At 45.7% G+C, this 23,128-nt stretch overlaps 1 protein-coding gene across 16 annotated transcripts in view; it reads left to right on the top strand.

The window, feature by feature from the left end:
- tanc2a (tetratricopeptide repeat, ankyrin repeat and coiled-coil containing 2a) overlaps positions 1-23,128 on the top strand; it is a 1,120,879-nt gene that overhangs the window by 903,679 nt on the left and 194,072 nt on the right. For all 16 annotated transcript variants that reach the window (XM_070864738.1, XM_070864743.1, XM_070864740.1 and 13 more), the window contains one exon: positions 16,169-16,302. In XM_070864738.1, the coding sequence (XP_070720839.1) occupies positions 16,169-16,302 (134 nt within the window). The remainder of the gene's footprint in view (positions 1-16,168; positions 16,303-23,128) is intronic.

Raw genomic sequence — 23,128 nt, forward strand, 5'->3', positions numbered from 1 at the left:
CCCATTATAAATTCACCTGAATCTGACTGCAAGGGACCTACGTTTGTCTTCACTAATCTTTTTCTCTTCACATATCTATAGAAGCTTTTGCAGTCAGTTTTTATGTTCCCGGCAAGCTTCCTCTCCTACTCTATTTTCCCCCCTCCTAATGAAACCCTTTGTCCTCCTCTGCTAAATTCTAAATTTCTCCCAGTCCTCAGGTTTGCTGCTTTTTCAGCCAATTTATATGCCTCTTCCTTGGATCTAACGCTAACCTTAATTTCACTTGTTAGCCATGGTTGAGCCACTTCCCCGTTTTATTTTTACACCAGCCAGGGATGTACAGTTGTTGATATTCATCCATGTGATCTTTAAATATTTGCCATTGCCTATCCACCGTCAACCCTTTAAGTATCATTTGCCAGTCTATTCTAGCCAATTCACGTCTCATACCATTGAAGTTACCTTTCCTTATGTTCGGGACCCTAATCTCTGAATTAACTGTGTCACTCTACATCTTAATAAAGAATATTTTTTACATGGTATTGGGGGTAATGTACTGACGTGGATAGAGAACTGGTTGGCAGACAGGAAGCAGAGAGTCGGGATAAACGGGTCCTTTTTAGAATGACATGCAGTGACTAGTGGGGTGCTGCAGGGCTCAGTGCTGGGACCCCAGCTCTTTACAATATACATTAATGATTTAGATGAAGTGAGTGTAATATCTCCAGGTTTGCAGATGACACTAATATGCACATAGATTGGGCTAGCCAAACTGGAAGCAATACGGTAGAGGAGGATTTCCTGGAGTGCATAAGGGATGGTTTTCTAGACCAATATGTCGAGGAACCAACTAGGGGGGAGGCCATCTTAGACTGGGTGTTGTGTAATGAGAGAGGATTAATTAGCAATCTCATTGTGCGAGGCCCCTTGGGGAAGAGTGACCATAATATGGTGGAATTCTGCATTAGGATGGAGAATGAAACAGTTAATTCAGAGACCATGGTCCAGAACTTAAAGAAGGGTAACTTTGAAGGGATGAGGCATGAATTGGCTAAGATAGATTGGCTAATGATACTTAAGGGGTTGACTGTGGATGGGCAATGGCAGACATTTAGAGACTGCATGGATGAATTACAACAATTGTACATTCCTGTCTGGCATAAAAATAAAAAAGGGAAGGTGGCTCAACCGTGGCTATCTAGGGAAATCAGGGATAGTATTAAAGCCAAGGAAATGGCATACAAATTGGCCAGAAATAGCAGCGAACCTGGGGACTGGGAGAAATTTAGAACTCAGCAGAGGAGGACAAAGGGTTTGATTAGGGCAGGGAAAATGGAGTATGAGAAGAAGCTTGCAGGGAACATTAAGGCGGATTGCAAAAGTTTCGATAGATATGTAAAGAGAAAAAGGTTAGTAAAGACAAACGTAGGTCCCCTGCAGTCAGAATCAGGGGAAGTCATAACGGGGAACAAAGAAATGGCAGACCAATTGAACAAGTACTTTGGTTCAGTATTCACTAAGGCGGACACAAACAACCTTCCGGATATAAAAGGGGTCAGAGGGTCTAGTAAGGAGGAGGAACTGAGGGAAATCTTTATTAGTCGGGAAATTGTGTTGGGGAAATTGATGCGATTGAAGGCCGATAAATCCCCAGGGCCTGATGGACTGCATCCAAGAGTACTTAAGGAGGTGGCCTTGGAAATAGCGGATGCATTGACAGTCATTTTCCAACATTCCATTGACTCTGGATCAGTTCCTATCGAGTGGAGGGTAGCCAATGTAACCCCACTTTTTAAAAAAGGAGGGAGAGAGAAAGCAGGGAATTATAGACCGATCAGCCTGACCTCAGTAGTGGGTAAAATGATGGAATCAATTATTAAGGATGTCATAGCAGCGCATTTGGAAAATGGTGACATGATAAGTCCAAGTCAGCATGGATTTGTGAAAGGGAGATCATGCTTGACAAATCTTCTGGAATTTTTTGAGGATGTTTCCAATAAAGTGGACAAAGGAGTACCAGTTGATGTGGTATATTTGGACTTTCAGAAGGCTTTCGACAAGGTCCCACACAGGAGATTAATGTGCAAAGTTAAAGCACATGGGATTGGGGGTAGTGTGCTGACGTGGATTGAGAACTGGTTGTCAGACAGGAAGCAAAGAGTAGGAGTAAATGGGTATTTTTCGGAATGGCAGGCAGTGACTAGTGGGGTACCGCAGGGTTCTGTGCTGGGGCCCCAGCTGTTTACATTGTACATTAATGATTTAGACGAGGGGATTAAATGTAGTATCTCCAAATTCGCGGATGACACTAAGTTGGGTGGCAGTGTGAGCTGCGAGGAGGATGCTATGAGGCTGCAGAGCAACTTGGATAGGTTAGGTGAGTGGGCAAATGCATGGCAGATGAAGTATAATGTGAATAAATGTGAGGTTATCCACTTTGGTGGTAAAAACAGAGAGACAGACTATTATCTGAATGGTGACAGATTAGGAAAAGGGAAGGTGCAACGAGACCTGGGTGTCATGGTACATCAGTCATTGAAGGTTGGCATGCAGGTACAGCAGGCGGTTAAGAAAGCAAATGGCATGTTGGCCTTCATAGCGAGGGGATTTGAGTACAGGGGCAGGGAGGTGTTGCTACAGTTGTACAGGGCCTTGGTGAGGCCACACCTGGAGTATTGTGTACACTTTTGGTCTCCTAACTTGAGGAAGGACATTCTTGCTATTGAGGGAGTGCAGCGAAGATTCACCAGACTGATTCCCGGGATGGTGGGACTGACCTATCAAGAAAGACTGGATCAACTGGACTTGTATTCACTGGAGTTCAGAAGAATGAGAGGGGACCTCATAGAAACGTTTAAAATTCTGACGGGTTTGGACAGGTTGGATGCAGGAAGAATGTTCCCAATGTTGGGGAAGTCCAGAACCAGGGGTCACAGTCTAAGGATAAGGGGTAAGCCATTTAGGACCGAGATAAGGAGAAACTTCTTCACCCAGAGAGTGGTGAATCTGTGGAATTCTCTACCACAGAAAGTAGTTGAGGTCAATTCACTAAATATATTCAAAAGGGAGTTAGATGAAGTCCTTACTACTCGGGGGATCAAGGGGTATGGCGTGAAAGCAGGAAGGGGGTACTGAAGTTTCATGTTCAGCCATGAACTCATTGAATGGCGGTGCAGGCTAGAAGGGCTGAATGGCCTGCTCTTGCACCTATTTTCTATGTTTCTATGTAATATTCTGGTCACTTTTCCCCAAAGGGCTTCGCACAACAAGATTGCGAATTAGTCCTTGATCTAGAAAACCATCCCTAATACACTCCAGGAAATCCTCCTCCTCCTAACTAGTTTGGTTAGCCCAAACTATATGTAAATTAAAGTCGCCCATGATAACTGATATACCTTTATTGCATGCATCCCTAATTTCTTGTTTGATGCTGTCCCCAACCTCACTACCACTGTTTGGTGGTCGGTACAGAACTCCCACTAGCGTTTTCTGCCCTTTGGTATTCCGCAGCTCCACCCATACAGATTCCACATCATCCAAGCTAATGTCCTTCCTTACTATTGCGTTAATTTCCTCTTTAACCAGCAACGCTACCCCACTTCCTTTTCCTTTCTGTCCATCCTTCCTGAATGTTGAATACCCCTGGATGTTGAGTTCCCAGCCTTGGTCACCCTGGAGCCATGTCTCCGTGATGCCAATTATATCTTATTCATTAATTGCTGCCTGTGCAGTTAATTCGTCCACCTTATCACGAATACTCTTCGCATTGAGGCACAGAGCCTTCAGGCTTGTCTTTTTAACACACTTTGCCCCTTTAGAATTTTGCTGTAATATAACCCTTTTTGATTTTTGACTTGGGTTTCTCTGCCCTCCACTTTTACTTTTCTTCTTTCTAACTTTTGCTTCTGCCCCATTCTTCTTCCCTCTATCTCCCTGCATAGGTTCCCATCCCCCTGCCATATTAGTTTAACCCCTCCCCAACAGCACTAGCAAACACTCCCCCGAGGACACCGGTTCCAGTCCTGCCCAGGTGCAGACTGTCCGGTTTGTACTAGTCCCACTTCCCCCAGAACCGGTTCCAATGTCCCAGGAATTTGAATCCCTCCTTTCTGCACCACTCCTCAAGCCATGTATTCATCTGAGCTATCCTGCGATTCCTACTCTGACTAGCACGTGGCACTGGTAGCAAACCTGAGACTACTACCTTTGAGGTACTACTTTTTAATTTAACTCCGAGCTCCCTAAATTCACCTTGTAGGACCTCATCCCGTTTTTTACCTATATCTTTGGTACCTATATGCACCACGACAACTGGCTGTTCACCCTCCCCCCTCCAAAATGTCCTGCAACCGCTCCGAGGCATCCTTGACCCTTGCACCAAGGAGGCAACATACCATCCTGGAGTCTCGATTGCAGCCGCAGAAACGTCTATCTAATCCCCTTACAATAGAATCCCCTACCACTATAGCTCTCCCACTCTTTTTCCTGCCCTCCTGTGCAGCAGAGCCACCCACGGTGCCAATAACTTGGCTGCTGCTGCCCTCCCCTGGTGAGTCATCCCCCCCTAGCAGTACCCAAAACGGTGTATCTGTTTTGGAGGGGGATGACCGCAGGGGACCTCTGCACTACCTTCCTTCCACTGCTCTTCCTGTTGGTCACCCATCCCCTATCTGTCTGTGTAACCTTTACCTGCGATATGACTAACTCACTAAACGTGTTATTCACGGCATCCTCAGCATCGCGGATGCTCCAGAGTGAGTCCACCCGCAGCTCCAGTGCCGCAATGCGGTCTGTCAGGAGCTGCAGCAGGACACACTTCTCGCACATGTAGTCGTCAGGGACGCTTCGTTCCCACATAGCACAGGAGGAGCATGACACGTGTCCGAGCTCTCCTGCCATGACTTAACACCTAGATGAACTTAATTTGGCAACAACAATGATAAAGGTTACCGACCGATAAAGGAAAAGAAAAGAAAAACTACTCAACAATCACTTACCCTCTTGGTTGTGACGTCATGTTTTGATTTCTTTCTACTTTTTTTTAACCTTATGTCCCTGCACCAGCACCAGCTAGCCTCCTCGACGATGCCCGAACTCCCGACTGCCACTGATCCCCGGACTCCCGCTGGGCCTTTTATAGGCCTCCTTGACACTCCACGAGCTCCCGACTGCCGCCAGGCCTTTTATAGGCCTCCTCGACGCTGTCTGAACTCCCGACTGCCGCCGATCCCCGGACTCCTGCTGGGCCTTTTATAGGCCTCCTCGATGCTCCTGAACTCCCGACTGCCGCCGATCCCCGGACTCCCGCTGGGCCTTTTATAGGCCTCCTCGACGCTGCCTGAACTCCCGACTGCCGCCGATCCCCGGACTCCCGCTGGGCCTTTTATAGGCCTCCTCGACGCTGCCTGAACTCCCGACTGCCGCCGATCCCCGGACTTCCGCTGGGCCTTTTATAGGCCTCCTCGACGCTGCCTGAACTCCCGACTGCCGCCGATCCCCTGACTCCCGCCTGCCGCCAATCCCTGGTCTCCCGCTGGGCCTTTTATAGGCCTCCTCGACGCTGCCCGAACTCCCAACTGCCGCCGGTCCCCGGACTGCCGCTGGGAGCCTCAATGTGCTTGTCAGTTTGCTGTCTGGTAGAGAGGGAGAGGTAAGTAGGATTTCTTTGGGGTTAATACCAAGAAGACCTGCTTGGCAATGGGAACTGAAGCAATCCTCCGAGTCAGAGTTGGTCATTTAATACCTGGCACTCCCCAGTCTTCAAGGGTGCTGCCTATTGACCAGCCAACCTAGCTCATTGATGGATAGATCCTATTATTGAGGTGTGGAATTTTTCCCACTCAACTCCTTTGCACCTAATGTTCTAACAGGTTGGATAGCTCCACCTTAACAAGCAGCTGGAAGCTTTTTAAAAAATGTATTCATTCACGGGATGTAGGAGTTGCTAACAAGGCCAGCATTTATTGCCCATCCCTAATTGGCCTTGAGAAGGTGGTGGTGAGTCACCTCCTTGAACCGCTGCAGTCCATGTGGTGAATGTACACCCACAGTGCTGTTAGAGGGAGTTCCAGGATTTTGACCCAGCGATGATGAAGGAATGGCGATATACTTCCAAGGCAGGATGGTGTGTGACTTGGAGGTGATGGTGTTCCCTTGCACCTGCTGTCTTTATCCTTCTTGGTGGTAAAGGTCGCGGGTTTCGGAGTTGCTGCCGAAGAAGCCTTGGCGAGTTTCTGCAGTTCATCTTGTAGATGGTACACACTATAGCCACACAGTACACCGGTGGTGGAGGAAGTGAACATTTAAGGTGGTGGATGGGGTGCCCATCAAGCGGGCTGCTTTGTCTTGGTTGGTGTTGAGCTTGTTGAGTGTTGTTGGAGCAACATCCAGGCACGTGGAGAGTATTTCAGTTAAGTTTCTGGTCAATGGTGACCCCCAGGATTTTGTTGATGGGGTATTCGGCGATGGTAATGCCATCGAATGTCAAGGGACGGTGGTTAGACTCTCGCTTGTTGGAGATGGTCATTCCTGGCACTTGTGTGGTGCGAATGTTATCAGCCTAAGCCTGAATGTCATCCAGGTCTTGCTGCATGTGGGCATGGACTGCTTCATTATCTGAGGAGTTGCAAATGGATATGAACACTGTGCAGTAATCAGCAAACATCCCCAATTCTGACCTTATGATGGAGGGACGGTAGTTGATGAAACCGCTGAAGATAGTTGGGCCTCGGACACTGCCCTGAGGAACTCCTGCAGCAATGTTCTTGGGTTGGGATGGTTGACCTCCAGCAACCACAAACATCTTCCTTTATACTAGGAATGACTCTAGCCAGTGGAGAGTTTTCCCCCTTGATTTCCATTGACTTCAATTTTATTAGGACTCCTTGATACCACACTCGGTTAAATGCTGACTTGATGTCAAGGGCAGTCACTCTCACCTCACCTCTGGAATTCAGATCTTTTGTTCATGTTTGGACCAAGGCTGTAATGAGGTCTGGAGCCGAGTGGTCCTGGCGAAACCAAACTGGACATCAGTGAGCACGTTATTGGTAAGTGCTGCTTGATAGCGCTCTCGACGACACCTTCCATCACTTTGCTGATGATTGAGAGTCGACTGATGGTAAATGGCCGGATTGGATTTGTCCTGCTTTTGTGGACAGGACATATCTGGCCAGTTTTCCACATTGAAATCCAGCAATACCCTTGCACATACTTTGGGGTCGCTAAGCCTTGGCTCTTGTTAACCGGCACTTAAGTTCTCTGGGCTGAAGCAAGTAATGTGTGTCCCCATGGGGAGAGAAAGTGCATTTCATATCCGTCATGAGGAAACTCTGCTGTGTGGATTTCTCACTTGTTTGTCTGCAGACACTTAAGCTTATTGATTTTCTGCAAGTGTAAGACACCTGCCTGACCAAAAATAAATTGGAAGGTACAGATTCCTGCAAGACAAAACTAACAGGTGGTATAGAGGACAGAGCAGAAGATGCTTGTGGAGGAATAAAGTCAGGTGCAAAATGAGATAAAATAATACTAGTGCATTAGATAAGAGACAGGGCAAATTGCATGTTTGAATCTACTGGTTCTCTCGCTTTCCCATGAAACAGATTATTTTAATTATTCTCTCTTCGTATATTCTGCAAATATTTGCCTATTGATGTTTGAAATTGAAAATCTGTGGTTATTGATGGTTCATGCAAATACACAGTACTATGGAATGGAGGCTGTAGATTTGATTCCCAATCTTTCTCTCTCACTGCTTTAAGATGATGGTAAGTGGAAGCCAGATGCTTGCCAATCAGGCCATTTTCTTGTGTTTTTACCTTGTTAATCCATTGTTTACTAAACCTGTGTGGTAAGCGCATCTCTGTTAGCAGGAAAGAATGAAACTGCGCTTCAAACATCATAAGCAACCCAAATTCTTGTGGATATTGAGAGCTGCCATTAGAGACAGGGAAAAATGCATGTTTGAATCTACTGATTCTTCAATAGGTCCAATAGTTTTGGCAATAAGCAAAAATAGAGAGCGCAGCACTTATAGGCCTAGAGTGCCATCCTCTCCGCACCTAACTGACAACATGAAAACAGCATTCTGCTAATTGTAACTGGCGTAGAGCAGCATTGATGGAGGCCTGAAGGGAGATGCAGACTATCCCCTTAGCTGTACCTTGAGGGGCCAGGTGGCTGGTGAAAAAGTAGAAGAATTCAGATTGTTTCCAAAGAAAAGGAGAAAAGACAACTAGGCTGCGAAATTCGGCACCTTAGCAGCAGCAGTTAAGGATATTGCGTGAAAAAATGGCAGTCGCCTCGTCTCGGCCATTTCCGGCACGGTCCACGCTGGTGATAGCGCGGGCGTGACATCAGTCAGGATGTAACGCTGATTTGACGCACGACTTGCCATTTTCGACATCACCGTTTCAAACGGCATCCTCTTCTAAGCTCAAACAGCTGTACATGTGTTCAGCTGCACGAGGGACCCACCCACCACCAGCACAATTTAAAGGGATACAGCCAACTTGCAAATAAGTTGATTATTTCTCATACTGGCTCTTGTAGAGTTTATACAGGCTTGCTGGCAGACATTTATAATATTGTTAAGGTGTGCAGGGAGTGCTGCTAGGCGTTGGGAAGGTGTTGGCTGCAATTGGAAGATCTCTGACTTGCGTCACTTGCTCCCAGTCATGGAGGCTCTACTTGCACTTCCCCTCACGCTGCAGCATGATAGGGAGATGGAGCAGAGGCAGCAAAGGCAAGCTACTCACAGGAGGAGGGTTCTTAGCAGGAGGCCTTACCCACCTAGGTCTTCAGGGAGCACTTTTACCTGCACCTAAGCCAGGAGCTGTGTATTTAGCAGCTCTGCTTCACCAAGGAGGTGGTCACAGAGCTGTGCCACCTCTTGGAACCAGACCTGCAGGCTGACGACAGCACTGCCAGTGGCTCTCAAGGTGACCGTGGCCCTGAATCTTTTCGCCAGCGGATCCTTCCAGACTGGAACAGTTGACATAGCAAACATCTTGCAGTTCCCTGTCCATCGGTACATCAGGGAGGTCACAGAGGCTCTGTTCTCTAGGAAAAGGGACTTCATTGTCTTCTCTCTAAACAGAGAGAAGCAGGAGAAGCACACATGTGACTTTGCCAGGATATTGGGCTTCCCCATGGTGCAGAGTTTCATTGACTGCATACATGTGGCTTTGGTGCAATGTGCAGTTGGTGTGCGGCCAAACCCAGCACATTATGATAGTAAATGCCTGGTATCCTGGTAGAAGTCACGATGTCTTCATTTTATGCCAGCAATCTTCCAGCTACCACGTCGTACCCGAGGGTGGCTGCTCGGAGACCAGGGTTATCCACTCTACACCTAGCTGATGACTCTCCTCTCCAACCCTATCACTCGTGGCCTGCATATAATGAGAGCCATGCTGCCATGAGGAAAGTTATCGAGCAGATCATCGGGGTGCTCAAGCAACGTTTCTGTTGCCTTGAACGCTCAGGAGGAGCTCTCCAGTATTCTCCGAAGAGGATGACCCAATTCATGGTGGTCCGCTACATCCTCTACAACTTGGTCAGCATAAGGGTTCAGCCCTTCCCACCATGGGTTCCGCGACCACCTCAGAAGGAGCAGGAACGAAGGAGGCAGCCTGCAAATCCCCATTCCAGATGGGCTGTCCGCGAGCGCATCATCAGACTCCGGTTTCCTTGAATGAAACCCCAGATCCCCGTTGCTCAACGCTTCCCCACCTTACTATCCCTCTTTCATGGACATCACGTCGTCCTCTTGGGCACAATGCTGAAATGCAAGCCACCACAAAACAAACATTCCAAACATAATTTATAATTGATTAGTTCCAATATTACAAATACTCCAAAATTATCTAATCACCCTTGCGCATTCCCTTCGTGTCTGTCTTTCATGCGCCGTTTCATATTCTAGTGCTCTTACAAAGTGATACCCCAATGGCTGCAGCATGGCTGGTGGAAGACTGCTGATTTTCCATGGAAGACACTGTAGATGGCCTTGTAGGACGACCTCGAGCAGTTCTAGAAGGCCCAGCTGTAGACTGCACCACCCGGCATGGGCGACAGCAGGCTGGCTGACAGGCAACTGAAATGGCACTGGCGGATTTACGAATGCTGTCATCCTGAGAGAGGACAGCAGGTTCTTGCTCCGTGGAGCCACTCCCACTCTCCTGGACAGCGCCTCAGCACTCCTAGCCATTTGTTGGAGGACAGATTGCTGTGAGACCCTGCAAGCCCTTTTCCACAGGTGAACCCAGACACGATGGCAGCAGTTGGATCTTGCATGGCAGCAAGATGAGCCTGCATGACTGAAGTCTGAGCTTCCATTGCAGCACTCAGAAGTTGGGTCTCTTCCACTTGTGCTGCAATGGAAGCTGCGACATCGCCCATCACACCCAGCATCAAGGTTGGGTCCACATTAATGGAGTTGCCCATCACTTCCATCCTAGAAATCATGGGCTCCAAGCTCCGCGCAAAGCCCCGTACAATACTGAAGCTGAACTCCTCCATGTTCCTTGACAATGACAACAGGTTCTCTGGCAGGCCTGTCACTGTGCCAAGCATTTCTGTGTGCATGTCACCGTTCTTCTGAAGGCCACTCCATCAAAGTCCTCTGCAGCAGAACTCGCGTGCGACCTCTCCATCCGAGAGCTGGCACCTGCACTACCCTTTCCCCCTGGTCTGGCTGCAGCCCACATGCCCAGTGACTTCACCACGTGCAGATCCCGCCCCTAAAATGCCCTCTAAAGTTTGAGCAAGGCCATTTTTTGAGCTGGTGCCTGGGAGTGTCGGATCGATCTCCTCCTCTACTTCGGCTGCTGGCAGTTCTTGGGTATCCGAAAGTAGAAATGCACAATGGTCGAGTTGTGGTGAGGGGAGTGGGGGAAAGCAAGATGTGCATGCTTAAACCATCAGCCGCTTGTAAGTGAGAGATTGTGGGATGGGAGGGGATGTGAGAAGAAGGATTAGGTATCAGCATGCTGTCATCATCAATGCTTTCAGCTTCGTGGATCGCCATATTGTCAGTGACAGCCCCTTTAATTATCTCCAGCGATGTCTCCTCTAGCTGTGGAAGGTTCTGCAGGTGTGCTTGCCCTCCATCCCAGCCCCGCCTGTTTGCTCCTGCTCTTGCTGGTTGTGAGCCACCTTGGCCTGCAAGAGAAAGGGAAGTGTGTCAGTGAGTATGGTGCAATGTGTTTAGTTAATGTGCCTGTCATTGTTGAATAGCTGGCATTGTGTGCAAGGTCTGTGACTTGCAACAGTGGTACGTGTGTGAGGCGAAGGTATGAGTCGTGATTACTTAGAGATTGTTGTTGGGTGAGTGATGGGAGTGTGGTGCATTGAGCAGTGTGTGAGGCTAGTGGTGCAGTTGGTGGCATACGGAATTTGAAGATGCATTCACTCACCTTGACCGCTCGTGTGAGGTTATTAAACTTCAGGATCCATGTTCTAGGGGGAAAGACTGGTGGCACTGACTGCTTCAGCGATATCCTTCCACTGCCTTTGAACAATGTGTCTGGAAGGCCTTCCGCCCTTGCAGGTAGAGGACCTGTCTCCTCCTATAGACCCTCTGCACCAAGGCCTCCAGTGCTGCAGCAGAGAACCGAGGTTCCTTTTCTCTGCCCAATTGAGACATGGCTAACTTCCAGCTCCAGTCAGAATAAGGTGCTTCTCACACTTTAAGATGTGCAGACAGACTTCCCATGATATTAAGCCTCCCAGTTGAGCGCTGAGCCAACCAGCAGCGCCTTTAGCGCTGGACTCAGCGCTGCATCACGTTAATGAGCAGGCAGCATGACTTTTGCGTGATGCTTGCATTACTTTCAATGGGTGTGAGAAAATCGCATATCACGATCCCCAAGCCTGTTTTCGGCCCTAATCCATTTTAGCCCCCCTTAATGTTTTACATCTGAAAATAACCTGTTATCTTCCAGAACCTGTTTGTGATTAATTCCAAATTAAGTAAAGCACTGCACATTATACTAGCTGGCCTGCAACAACCTTGTCATATTTTCATTTGCTGTGGTTAAATTCTCTTACTTGTAAGTTAAGCTTTACAGGTAAGGCTAATGTTGAAATTCTCTGAGGGTGTTGGTCTGCTGCCAACTAATTTGCATTGTAAGTCAGTTAGTGCTAGTTGGTAGGGTTGAAAAACCCAGCAACCTTTCTATGAAGTAAGCTAAAGCATATCAAAGTACCATGCAGTACTGCTGAGTAATTCCAGATATCATCGGCACCAGCTGTTTGTTCATTATTATAAGTTAACATTCCTGCTGTGATTGTAAATTACTTCTTAACCCTTTAAATGCAATGGTTTTTCAGCTTTCTGAAGAATTGCAGGGCACATTTTTGTATTATCTGTAAAATTATTTTCTTTTCATTCTCATGCGTACTGTGAAGCAGAATTAATAAACCTGACTGAGTGCTACACTGACGATTCAATGGGTGATTCATGACCAGGATTTAGGTTTCACATGAACGCTGGTGACACCCAGCTCTACTTCACCACCACCTCTGTCGACCCTTCCACTGCCTGTGTTGCCAGACTCCCATCAGTCCTGGATGATCTGAAATGTCCTCCAATTAAACATTGGGAAGTCCAATGTTGGTCCCCGCTACAAACTCCGTTTCCTAGCCACCGATTCCATTTCCCCTTCCAGGTCACTGTCTCAGGTTGAACCAGATTGTTAGCAGCCTCAGCGTCCCATCTGATGCTCAGCTGAGCTTCCGACCCCATATCTTTTACTTCCACTATAATGTCACCCATCTCCGTCCCTGCCTCAGCCCATCGGCTGCTGAAACCCTTATCCATGCTTTTGTTGCGTCCAGACTCGACTATTTCAATGCTCTTCCTGGTCAGCCTCCCATCTTCCACTCTCCATAAACTTGGGATCATCCAAACCTTTGCTGCCAGTATCCTAACTTGCACCAAGTCCCATTCACCCATCAGCTCGCTGACCTAGATTAACCTTGTTCCCCAATGCATCCAATTAAAAATTCTCATCCTTGTGTTCAAGGATGAGAATTCTCCATGGCCTCTCTCCCTATCTCTGTAATCTCTTTCAGCCCACAACACTCCGAAAACCCTGCTTTCCTCCAACTTGGCCTTGTGCATCCCCTGCATTGGAAACCATGCCTTCAGCTGTCTTGGCCTAACCTCTGCAATTCCCTCCCTAAACCTCTCCGTCTCGCTACCTCTCCTCCTTTAAAATACTACTTAAAACCTACCTCTTTGACCAAGCTTTTGGTCATGTCCTAATATTTTGTTTTTTGTCTGATTACATTCCAGTGAAGTTTTGGGAAGTTTTAACGGTGCTATATAAATGCAAATTGTTGCTTTACCAATCACACCCGAGAATGAGTCGGCACTCTCAGGAGCGGAGAAAATCGAAGGAGAAATTGAATATCATTGATGCAATGGTGCAGTATATGGATGCTGCTGCATGCTGTGATACATGTGTAAAATATGAGCTACAGTTCGCCACAAAGTGAGCTACCAGTCTTGGCTAAATTAGCAATGGGAGGTGTTCACCTGAAAGCAGGTGGTTCCTCATAGGGATAGAGAGAGGATAAATTGTCTCAATTAGCTATGAGTCAAACTTAAAATTCTCTTGGGATCAGTTCCATGGCAATGTTGGCAGAGGCCTGTAATGAATTACTCGCCTGCTTGTTGTTTTCGAATTGTGTGTGACATGTGTACCTAAAGAGGGACTGGAGACATGATGTGGATGGCATTGTCTTATGCACACAATATAGAGATTTCGTTGCCGAAACTGCAATGTGAAAGAACTTCATGTTCTATTTTACTTAATTTTTCTCAATTAATCTTTTGGTGCTGTAGTTTTGTATATTGAGTCTATTCTTATGGGACTGAAGAGCATCTGTCTTTTTACCCCTTCCATTGAACTCTGCTTTTCTTCGTATTAATTTATTTTCAATGTAAAATGTAATGTTGGGTTTTACAATGCATTCCAGGGCCCAAGGAACTAAGAGAGTTATTGTTGGATACGGTATAGAGCACACCTGCCAATTCTCCAATCATTCAATTTCCCTGCCTACAAACACTGACTGGATTTAATCTTTATTGCCTGCAGTGCTCAGTAGAAATTCACTGAGATGGGGCAGAAGAATGATAATATCTGCAAAAGCAAAAGAACTCCCAGTTAGCCTGTTAGGATCATATGACATATGCTACTATCTATTTGATTGAATCATCTGACTGCCAGAATATAAATAAGGAATTGTCTGCAACCCTGTTTATGGCAGGCCATACTTCATCTGCCTGTAAACAATGTACTTTGCTCCGTCAGATCTATCTCAGTTTATCGTGTGTCTGTATGCTCTGTAGTTTGTAGCTTCTCATTTTTGATGTAAAATCCTCTAAATTCAAAGTACTTGACTTCTTTGGCTTGATGTATTTAAAGAAAACGTTCCAATTTTAATCTTGGTTGCAATTCACTCTATTACTTTTTGTGAATTAGAAATATCACATGATGAACAGTGAAGTCAAATTGGATATGTGAGAATGAAAACTAGTAATAATATTTTTTATATATAAAAAAAAAAGTACTCCACTTTTGGTTTCCCTGCTTTCAGATGAACCTGTTCCAGAGCTTGTATGGTTTTGAGTAACTCAATACTACAATTACTATAGCTCATGGTCTACAGGGCTGTAGTAATAACCGCCCTCCTGTATGGCTTAGAAACATGGACCATGTACAGTAGACATCTCAAGTCGCTGGAGAAATACCACCAAACGTTGTCTCCGCAAGATCTTACAAATCCCCTGGGAGGACAGAAGCACCAACGTGTTAGCGTCCTCGACCAGGCCAACATCCTCAGCATTGAAGCACTGCCCACATTTGATCAGCTCCACTGGACAGACCACATAGTTCGCAGGCCAGACACAAGACTCCCAAAGCAAACGCTCTACTTGGAACTCCTTCACGGCAAATGAGCCAAATGTGGGCAGCGGAAACGTTACAAGGACACCCTCAAAGCCTCCCTGATAAAGTGCAACATCCCCATTGACACCTGGGAGCCCCTGGCCAAAGACCCGCCCTAAGTGGAGGAAACGCATCCGGGAGGGCGCTGAGCTCCTTGAGTCTCGCCGCCGAGTGCATGCAGAAATCAAGCGCAGGCAGCGGAAAGAGTGTGCAGCAAACCAGTCCCACCCATCCCTTCACTCAACGACTATCTGTCCCACCTGTGACGGAGACTGTGGTTCTCATATTGGACTGTACAGCCACCTAAAAACTCATGTTGGAGGCAAGAACTCGGAGTGGAAGCAAGTCTTTCTCGATTCCGAGGGACTGCCTATGATGATGATGACTTTAAAAAAAAGTTACTGGTGGGGTATTTGTCATTAGCTATCTGTCCATCAAAATCATCATCTCAACATTCACTCACTGGATTCTGATTCCAGACTTTTCATTGGTTGATGCATAAGGTGCAGAGAAGTTCTAGTGGATATTGACAGCTTCAATTACCATGAAACCCAGATTCTTGCTACTTTCCTTCTTTTGAAAACTTAGCAAAAAGCTTCGACACTTGCAGCTGAGTCCAAGTCGATATCAATTCATCAATTTAAACTTCTTTCAAAGATTTTATATTAATTTAACAATTTGGTACCACCAGTCTATAAATTGATGATCGAGAGGGCATAACTTTATGCACTAAAATGTGATTGACCATTGCTTGAACATGTGTATATTGTGCATTGAGCTTTCTACTGATGATTTTTTTGGTCCTTGGTTTATTATTATTCATGATCAGGCCAGAGAATTGTTAGAAATTCTTGGCCTGTTTATAGATGGAAAATATTTTCATCCGAGAGCAGTATTCTAATCCAGACACATGAAATAAAAGTTGAAGGCTGTTGGGGAACTTAAGTAAAATAACTCTAACACTTGCAGAGAAGTTCTAATGGATATTGATTCATTGAAACTCCCTTCAAAGATTTCACGTTGATTTAACCTGATTGAATACTGTTGCTCATGCAGGTAGTAAGGATGTTGAGTGCAGGAAATGAGTGGGAATAAGGGAAGCAGACATAGGGGACAGATAAGTAAAGCAAATCTTACTCAAATCGCACGAAAAGAAAAATATCTAACTGCATTCCCTGGATAGCATTTATTCTCCTAACAGTCTGATATTCCCTTCCTTCCTGTAGATGTAGAAGGTAGCAGGGATCTACCACTTACCCAGCCACCTCAGGCCCACCCCTCTATTGCCAGCGGGAGCTGCCCAAGCACGCCTGAACTCCGCCGGCGCCAGGAAGAAGCCATGAAAAGACTTGCCACACAGGTACAAGTGATAGATGAAATGTGATGGAAATTGAATACTAACTCACTGTAATGTCTGGAAATGTATTTTTCATATATCAGCCATGGAGCAGTTGCCTGCTCAGATTTTTAATAATAGTTTGACAACTGTAAAATGCTATTAGCTGGACATGCTTACAATATGCATGATTTCAACCAGTAAAGCTCGGCTGATGATTGATTATTTTAAGAAGATAAGTTCCAGTTTCAAAATGTCTTTTTGCTCATCATTATAGATTGCTCTACCCTTTTAAATAGCACAATAATAAATCCTTCTATTGATTTGAACAAAATGCCACAGGAGGTCACGGATCTATTTATCTTGCACTGGTGTCTTACTTTGTGTTACATGCAAAGTTGATCATGTAAATAGATTTATAAAATGTCAAACTGCGACATAATTTTAAATCTGGAATGGTCTTGCTATCTTTCTATATATTTTCTTGATGTTTTGTCCTCCCAGTTACCCTAATACTATCATCATCATCGAACGAGGATGACTTGCTTCCACGAGTTCACAGGTGTTTCAATGAAGGACTCGATGTTCCAGTCCTGAACTCCAATTGAGGGGGTGGAAGATGCCTGTGCGTGAATTTTTTTAATGTGTGGTGACCGTTGCACACCAGCCACCACATGGTTTGACAGAGCTAGGCCTTTATCCAGTGGCAAGGATTAACCAAGACAACTGGAGACCTGCTCTGATGCACGGACCTAGCGCGCACACATATCGCAGTGTGGGCTGGCCCGTGCTGCCCCTGGGCCCTCGGTTCTTCTGGGCCCCGTACCCTCATCTGTCGCACCTCCGCCATGATCTCTCGCCGCTCCTCCGCCATAAACATTCACCGCATCTCGCCACAAACACTCGCCGCTCATCCGCCCCGACCTTCCCACTCCTCTGTACCTGGGTCCTGCCGATGTTCCTGCCCACGCTCCAAAACGGCGACCAGGTTCTCGGCCATCATCAACAATGCCCCTCGAATAGACTATTTTATTTAGAAGTGGAATTATTTTTTGTACATATCAACTAGTGTGCTTTTGAGCTGCTCGTTCTGTTTCTGAACAACTAGTCTAAGTTCCAGTTCATGTTCCAAAGCAGCATCTTTTTCACAGACCTGAAGCTTTAAGGCAGAAAGCTGCTGTGTGGATGGCAGCTTGTACTTGCTGCAGCCGGTTAGCGCTCATCACACAGGCTGTTCGAGCTGCTGGCTTCCCAACCGACTCACGTTCAAATGCAGTTGAATTGACACACACACGCATCTCGGACTTCTCTGGATGAGCTTGTTTCTCAAAAACAATTACAAAACCTCAGTCCACAGCATCCCTTGCACAACCCAAATATAGTGTCCATCGCTGCGAACTCGATTTGCTCACGACACACGAAGGCCAGTATAACGTGGTAGTGCTATTACAGTACACTACTGTACAACAAGAATGTTCCTTCTGTGTAGTGACTTTTTGCCCAGTTGTTTCCAGCTCCACTCTGACCTGCAGTTTTACTTAAACTGCAGTCAGAACCTCATAGCTCCACACCCCTTGGAGGGATGAGAAAGACATAAGTTCACAAAGGGTATTTGAACATTAAAGAGGTGTTACAGGTTGAACCTCCCTTATTTGGAACCCACAAGGCCTGGCCTGTTCTGGATTAGGGATTTTTCCGGACGAGGGGTGGTCACGTTAAATTGGATGGTACAGATACTGAGCAAGCGGATATCGGGGCTGGCTGGCTTGGGGCTGGGAGTGCGGCAGAGAGATCATGGGGGCGGTGGGGATCATGGGGTCAGGCCAGCAATTGCAGGAGTCGGCGGTGAGGAAGGACTTCAATTTGTTCATGTCGGAGTTCTGCGCGTGCACCATCCAGTGGCTGGGAATGGCACTGGATGAGGGGTGGTTCTGGATAAGCGAGTTCTGGATAAAGGAGGTTCAACCTGTATTTACTGAGTTTGTTTGTTCTTGCATTCAGTGCACCTTAACAAGGTGTGAACTAGTGAGTAAGCATAGATGTTTCTGCCTGAAATAAACATTTAAGCCGCTATAACTGGAAACTTTGAAATTGATGTTAATGCAAATGGTTATTGCTTTTTGGCCGATATAAGCGACTACCCATTTTTAAACGTGGATGTGTTCAGTGGTAGAGACTGTTTATGGAAATGACCATATATTTTCACTCCTGCATGAAAATATTGCTTTATGCTTGAACATGGCTCCACTAGTCCTGTCAGCCTTTCATTAATTCATCCAGGTTGCTACTATTATATGTGAGCCTTGCTTGTGGATGTTGACAAGGTACTCAACCTTGAAAGGCATAATTGCAGAGCCCAAACCTGCCCTCATCTAATGGCTCAATAAATAAATGCTCTGTGTGACATTCTACTCAGATCTACAGGCTAACACGGTTCCAGAGTTCTTTCCCTGGTAATTCTTGAGTTAGCTGATCATAGATGGACCTTCGTTATATTTGACTAGAATGTTCTGACGAAAGATAATGGATAATCAAGTGGCTATGGTGGGGGAGGGGGGGGGGGTGAGGAACTTAACACAATCACTAAGGAGATGGTACTCAGTAAGATAATGGGACTAAAGGGGGATAAATCCCCTGGACCTGATGGCTTGCATCCTAGGGTCTTAAGAGAAGTAGTGGCAGGGATTGTGGATGCATTGTTTGTAATTTACCAAAATTCCCTAGATTCTGGGGCGGTCCCAGCAGATTAGAAAACTGCAAATGTGACGACCTTATTTAAAAAAGGCATACAAAAAGCAGGAAATTATAGACCAGTTAGCCTAACATCTGTGGTTGGGAAAATGTTGGAATCCATTATTAAAGAAGCAGTAGCAGGACATTTGGAAAAGCAAAATTCGGTCAGGCAAATTTGGCATGGATTTATGAAGGGGAAGTCATGTTTGACAAATTTGCTGGAATTCTTTGAGGATGTAACGAACAGGGTGGATAAAGGGGAACCAGTGGATGTGGTGTATTTGGACTTCCAGAGAAGGCATTTGACAAGGTGCCACATAAAAGGTTACTGCACAAGATAAAAGTTCACGGAATTGGGGGTAATATATTAGCATGGATAGAGGATTGGCTAACTAACAGAAAACAGAGAGTTGGGATAAATGGTTCATTCTCTGGTTGGCAACCAGTAACTAGTGTAGTGCCACAGGGATCAGTGCTGGGACCCCAACTATTTACAATCTATGTTAATGACTTGGATGAAGGGACCGAGTGTAACGTAGCCAAGTTTGCTGACGATGCAAAGAAGGGACGAAAAGCAATGTGTGAGGAGGACACAAAAAATCTGCAAAAGGACATAGACAGGTTAAGTGAGTGGGCAAAAATGTGGCAGATGGAGTATAATGTTGGAAAGTGCGAGGTCATGCACTTTGGCAGAAAAAAAATCAAAGAGCAAGTTATTATTTAAATGGAGAAAGATTGCAAAGTGCTGCAGTGCAGTGGGACCTGGGGGTACTTGTGCATGAAACACAAAAGGATAGTATGCAGATACAACAAGTGATCAGGAAGGCCAATGGAATCTTGGCCTTTATTGCAAAGGGGATGGAGTATAAAAACAGGGAAGTCTTGCTACAGCTATACAGGGTATTGGTGAGGCCACACCTGGAATACTGCGTGCAGTTTTGGTTTCCATATTTACGAAAGGATATACTTGCTTTGGAGGCAGTTCAGAGAAGGTTCACTAGGTTGATTCCGGGGATGAGGGGGTTGACTTATGAGGAAAGGTTGAATAGGTTGGGCCTCTACTCATTGGAATTCAGAAGAATGAGAGGTGATCTTATCGAAATGTATAAGATTATGAAGGGGCTTGACAAGGTGGATGCAGAGAGGATGTTTCCACTGATGGGGGAAACTAGAACTAGAGTGCATGATCTTAGAATAAGAGGCCACCCATTTAAAACTGAGATGAGGAGAAATGTTTTCTCTGTGAGGGTTGTAAATCTGTGGAATTCACTGCCTCAGAGAGCTGTGGAAGCTGGGACATTGAATAAATTTAAGACAGAAATAGACAGTTTCTTAAACGATAAGGGGTTGTGGGGAGCGGGCAGGGAAGTGGACCTGAGTCCATGATCAGATCAGCCATGAACTTATTGAATGGCAGAGCAGGCTCGAGGGGCCGTATGGCCTACTCCTGTTCTTATTTCTTATGTTCTTATAATCGATCTGAAACGTTAACTCTGTTGCTCTCTCCGCAGATGCTGCCTGACCTGCTGAGTAGTTCCAGCATTTTCTGTTTTTATTTCAGATCTCCAGCATCTGCAGTATTTTGCTTTTGTAAAAGAGAAATATAGTCTGAGTTTCTGTGGCTAATTGCTTACTAGTTAGCTAAGATGGGTCTACTGACCATCCTAATCCATATCTATGTTGTGATCCCTGCTGGAAAGGCACATGTGTGGATGTTAGTGACAATAGCTCATTGATGCTTGCTGTCTAGGTTCCCAAATGAGGACTAGTCATATGAATGCAGTACTACACAGCGACTGCACCTATGGAAATATGCCACACAATATATACCACACATAACCTTTGAGAGGATGGCTAAAGGTAGAAATTGGAGGAGAAAATAAATCCCTCCCATGAAAAAATACAACTAGTTTAATGAGTGATCAAATACTATTTTTACCTTTTGATCGATGGGTAGGTGTGACCTCTAACCATTGCAGACCTGACCATGGGAATTTAGACTTCCCATTTGTGCTGAACAGACCTTCTCCAGGGTCCTATTTTTTGTAGTATGGCCATTTTATTCTGATTAAGAAATCTCGTAACTTTATTGGATAAATCTGCAGATTCAACCTTTACTGCAGTTGATACTAGTTAATCTCCAAAATTTTAATATTATACACATTGGTTCTTTAATTTCCTAGGGCTAGACTTTCCACTTCACATCGCTCATCTATGGCGCATATATGGCCCAAAACAGACCTCTATCGCCCATTTTGAGCAAAATGTGGAAAGTAGGCCCAAAATATCGCCCGAAAAACAGGTGCCTAAGTTTCCACTTTGATCGCCGAGAAGATCGCCGAAATTATAGCCCACACAAGGCCCATCCCAAGTTTCAGCACTGAGCATGCACTTCGCTGGACCGATGCAAGGCCCAAAAGAGTGCTGAGAAATAGTTGCTCTTTCTGGGCCGAAGCGAAGGAAAATGGGCACTACGGATCCCATTTTGACTTCAGAGGAAGGGTGGCGGATTAGTTGTGAGTTATTTCGAGAGTTAATTTGAAGATTGTACTCTGAATATTGGAATATTGGAACAGGGAATAAAAAGAGGTATTATCCAGTTATTTTTGGAAAAAAGCTTTTATATATTTTATAAATAGCTTTTACATAGTCAAGTTATTTACTGATATTGTTGGGGCCTATCAAACTGACTGGTATACAGCGTAGAGAGTGCCGAGTACAGTGCTTAGATATTGTTGAGAGATTATTAAAATTAGACATCAGCACGCTACACACTGCTGCATTTGATAGGTGACTGAAGCTCTTTACGCTCGTGGAAGGACTTCATAAGCTACTTCATAAGCTTCACAATTACCAGGGAGGCAAAGACTAAGAGTACTTTCAGTTTCTCGAGAATAGCAGACTTCCCCAAGGTGCAGGGAGCAATAGACTGTACGCACATTGCCCTCAAAGCACCTTTAAAGAACGCGGAGGTCTTTCGTAACAGAAATGCGGACATTCAGATGTGGACGTTCAGGGCCAAGTCCACAGCACCGTGGGTGGCTCAGCTGCACAGGGGGGGAGGAAGAAGAGGGGAAGGGCTATAGTGATAGGAGATTTAATAGTTAGGGGAGCAGATAGGCGCTTCTGCGGCAGCAAAAGTGACATCAGGATGGTGTGTTGCCTCCCTGGTGCAAGGTCAATGATGTCACTGAGCGACTACAGGGCATTCTGGGGAGGGAAGGGGAACAGCCAATGGTTGTGGTCCACATTGGTACCAACGACATAGGTAGAAAGAGGGGTGACGTCCTGAAAGCTGAGTTTAGGAAGCTAGGAGTAAGATTGAAAGCCACGACCTCAAAGGTGGTAATCTCGGGATTACTGCCAGTGCCACGTACTAGTGAGGATAGAAATAGGAAGGCTAGTCAGATAAAAACGTCGCTGGGGCATTGGTGTAGGAGGGAGGGCTTTAGTTTCCTGAACAATTGGGACAGCTTCTGGGGTAGGTGGGACCTGTACAAGTGGGACAGGTTACACCTCAACAGAGACGGGACCAATGTTCTCGCAGGTGATTTTGATAGTGCGGTTGGGAGGGCTTTAAACTAGCTTGGCAGGGGAATGGGAACCCAGGAGAGGGCTCTGAGCTAGTTAGAGTGCGTGAGAGCTCAGATGAACAGAACTCCAAGAAAGAATGCAAAAGGCAGGAGGCAACAGAGCAGAGTAGCACTGGGGTAAATGTAAACAACAACGTGATAGGAATGGACAATATGTATGAATATAAAGGGGCTGCAGGAGGGGTCAAAACTAAAAATCATGGTTTAAAAACTAGTATTAAAACACTTTACCTAAACGCACGCAGCATTCGAAACAAAGTAAATGAGTTGATGGCACAAATCATTACAAATGGGTATGATTTGGTGACCATTACAGAAACGTGGTCAAGACTGGGAATTAAACATACAGGGGTATCTGACAATTCGGAAAGATAGACAAGAAGGGAAAGGAGGTGGGGTAGCTCTGTTAATAAAGAATGATATCAGGGCAGTTGTGAGACACGATATTGGCTCTAATGAACTAAATGTTGAATCATTGTGGGTGGAGATTAGAGATAGTAAGGGGAAAAAGTCACTGGTGGGCG

The sequence above is a fragment of the Pristiophorus japonicus genome, chromosome 21, assembly GCF_044704955.1.
Source record: "Pristiophorus japonicus isolate sPriJap1 chromosome 21, sPriJap1.hap1, whole genome shotgun sequence".
NCBI lineage: Eukaryota > Metazoa > Chordata > Chondrichthyes > Pristiophoridae > Pristiophorus > Pristiophorus japonicus.